This window comes from Cupressus sempervirens, chromosome 11, assembly GCF_028749045.1.
Source record: "Cupressus sempervirens isolate cs-2001-9-10 chromosome 11, ASM2874904v1, whole genome shotgun sequence".
Classification (NCBI taxonomy): domain Eukaryota; kingdom Viridiplantae; phylum Streptophyta; class Pinopsida; order Cupressales; family Cupressaceae; genus Cupressus; species Cupressus sempervirens.
The window spans coordinates 129,492,282-129,494,626 of record NC_143128.1 but is presented as its reverse complement, the minus strand read 5'-3'; the positions used below and the strand labels follow the sequence as shown (position 1 = coordinate 129,494,626).

Here is a 2,345-nt window from a genome sequence, read left to right as displayed (position 1 = left end):
TTAATCAAATCAAACATTATCCATTCAGATTGATAAACTTATTAAGTGAATCTACATATCTGTTAATTTATTTTTCTTTCAAAATATGCTCTGGACTCAAGTTCAACGAGCCCTTTTTAAAAATAGAATATATTTCTTTTCATAAATGTATTCTTATCACATTTATAATTCTTCTTAATATATCAAATGAAAGTAAGTACTAGGTGTAACGGTCCAATTTCAGCCCCAGGTTCGGTAAAGACCCCCCATGTTTTTCTTTATTGCCGGGAGTGGGCAACGTCCAAACAGCTAGGCAACTAGAACACGTCTACCTAAACCCTCCCGTTATGTGCTATTTTTGTCATGAAATTTTCCTACAGTTTTCAACCGTTCTGTATTGCCGACATTGCTTTGTTCTGGTGGGCCCGCCCACGTCTTATGCGCCTGATGTTAGACATTTTTTCAATTTTGCTCTGGCGGCTCCATCAAGCCGCGTCGTAACCGCATCGTTGGTGAAATCCTATATAAATTGGGCTTTCACTCCCCATTCTGAACACATTCAACTCTCTCTCACTTCATAACTAGGTATATCACATCTCTTGAGATTCCTGTGTTTTCATTTTGGGGGTGTTTCTATTTCTCCACAAACTCTCTCTCTCTTGCAATGGCGGATTCAAATGCAGCAGAGCATCAAGATCGTGGGCTTTTCGGCTTGTTTGGGAAGAAGAAAGAGGAGGAGACACATCAGCAGCATGGAGGTCCTGTGGAGGGACACGTGGCAGGCGTAGCTCCACATGAGCAAGGCCACCTAGGTGAGGCTCACCCTACCCCTGTGTCTCATGACCACGTTGGAGGAGGCGAGCCTCACCCTGTGTATGGCCACGTCGGCGAGATTCACCCTACACCAATGTCTCACGGCCACGTGGAGGTGGGGAAACTCCATGGCGACTGTGAGGAGAAGAAAGAACAAGGGGGACTCATGGGAAAGTTGCATCATAGCAACAGCTCTTCCTCAAGCTCTGTAAGTTTTTCATGCCCATAACTTCTTCCATAATATGTTTTAATTTCAAAGTTACACATATTTTAATGTGTTTTATGTGAATAAAACATATTTGGTGTACATGCCGAATTTTCAAAAGTATTATACATCCTACTTTTGCATTCTCATTTCTGCAAGTGCTCGCATAGATTCCTTTCATTGTTCTTCATGAGGAGAGAAAGTGCATTCAAATAATTAGGTTTACTGTTTATGTAAGTGTAATGTATCTGATCTCATGAAATGCATGTGTTGACAGTTTAGTAATGAGGAAGAGGATGAAAAGGGAGAGAAGAAGAAGAAAAAGAAGGGTGGATTGAAGCTACATGGAGAGAAGGAAGAGAAAGAAGAAGACGGTCATGTGAAGGCTGAAGAAGAAGGGGGAGAGAAGAAAGGTTTGATGGAAAAGATCAAAGAGAAGCTCCCTGGAAACCACAAAGAGGGAGAAAAGGAGCATTGAAGAAGAAACTGGTTTTTCATTTTTATGGGGTTTTATTTTGAACCTTATGTTAGGTTTAGTGTGGCTACGTGTGTTTCCCGTTTTCTTGTTTAAAGCATACTATAGACTATGCATGTATGCTGTGTTTTTGTATAAATTAATATAATAAGATTGTAACGGTGGTTACATTTTTCTAACGCAATGTTTTGTTGAGCACACTCTATTTCTTTTTTCTCATTTATTACGGAGATGGAGATGTGTTTAATCACTTGAGATGAACTAACAAAAAACAGTATTAATAATAATAAACAAATTTTGAAATTTTGAAATAAAAAGGTTTGCAAGATCGGAATTCTGCCTGGAAGACATGGAATGCATTTTCTTTGGTTTTTTTTTTTTTGACATGTCATATGTGCAATATCTTTACAAAGGCATACAAGTATAAAAGACGGGTTCGTTTGGCATCTTACATGAAAAAAATGATTTCTAAATGGTGGGGCTTCCGCATCATTAAAAAACAAGGGGCGCAAGCACCAAAGTTTTAATAGAATGTCAAATGTCATGGAGAGATTTTATTTTGTGAAGGTGATGAAATGCAATGCGAAATGGCATGGAGAGCGTTTAATTTTTGAAGATACGCTACATCAAATTTACTTATGAGCTTAGATGTTAAAAAATAGTCATACAAAATTATATTATTATGTGTTATGTTTTATGATATTAGATTAAAAATGACTCTAAATCAATTTTAAAAATTTAAAATTATTTTTATTATAGTAATTTGAATATAATTATATTTTAGTATGTAAAGGATCATTTGAAATAAATGGATAATAGATTAATAAATTTCTTATATAATTTTATTTGTTCATGAATGAACAAATAGATTAA

General features: G+C 36.3%; 1 protein-coding gene across 1 annotated transcript; it reads left to right on the top strand.

Moving 5' to 3' along the window:
• Window positions 1-643: 643 nt before the first annotated feature.
• On the top strand, window positions 644-1,475 carry LOC149528543 (uncharacterized). Its single transcript, XM_089808050.1, has 2 exons — window positions 644-1,000; window positions 1,275-1,475. The coding sequence occupies exons 1-2, from the start codon at window positions 644-646 to the stop codon at window positions 1,473-1,475; spliced, it is 558 nt and encodes a 185-aa protein (XP_089664176.1).
• The last annotated feature ends 870 nt before the right edge of the window (window positions 1,476-2,345 follow it).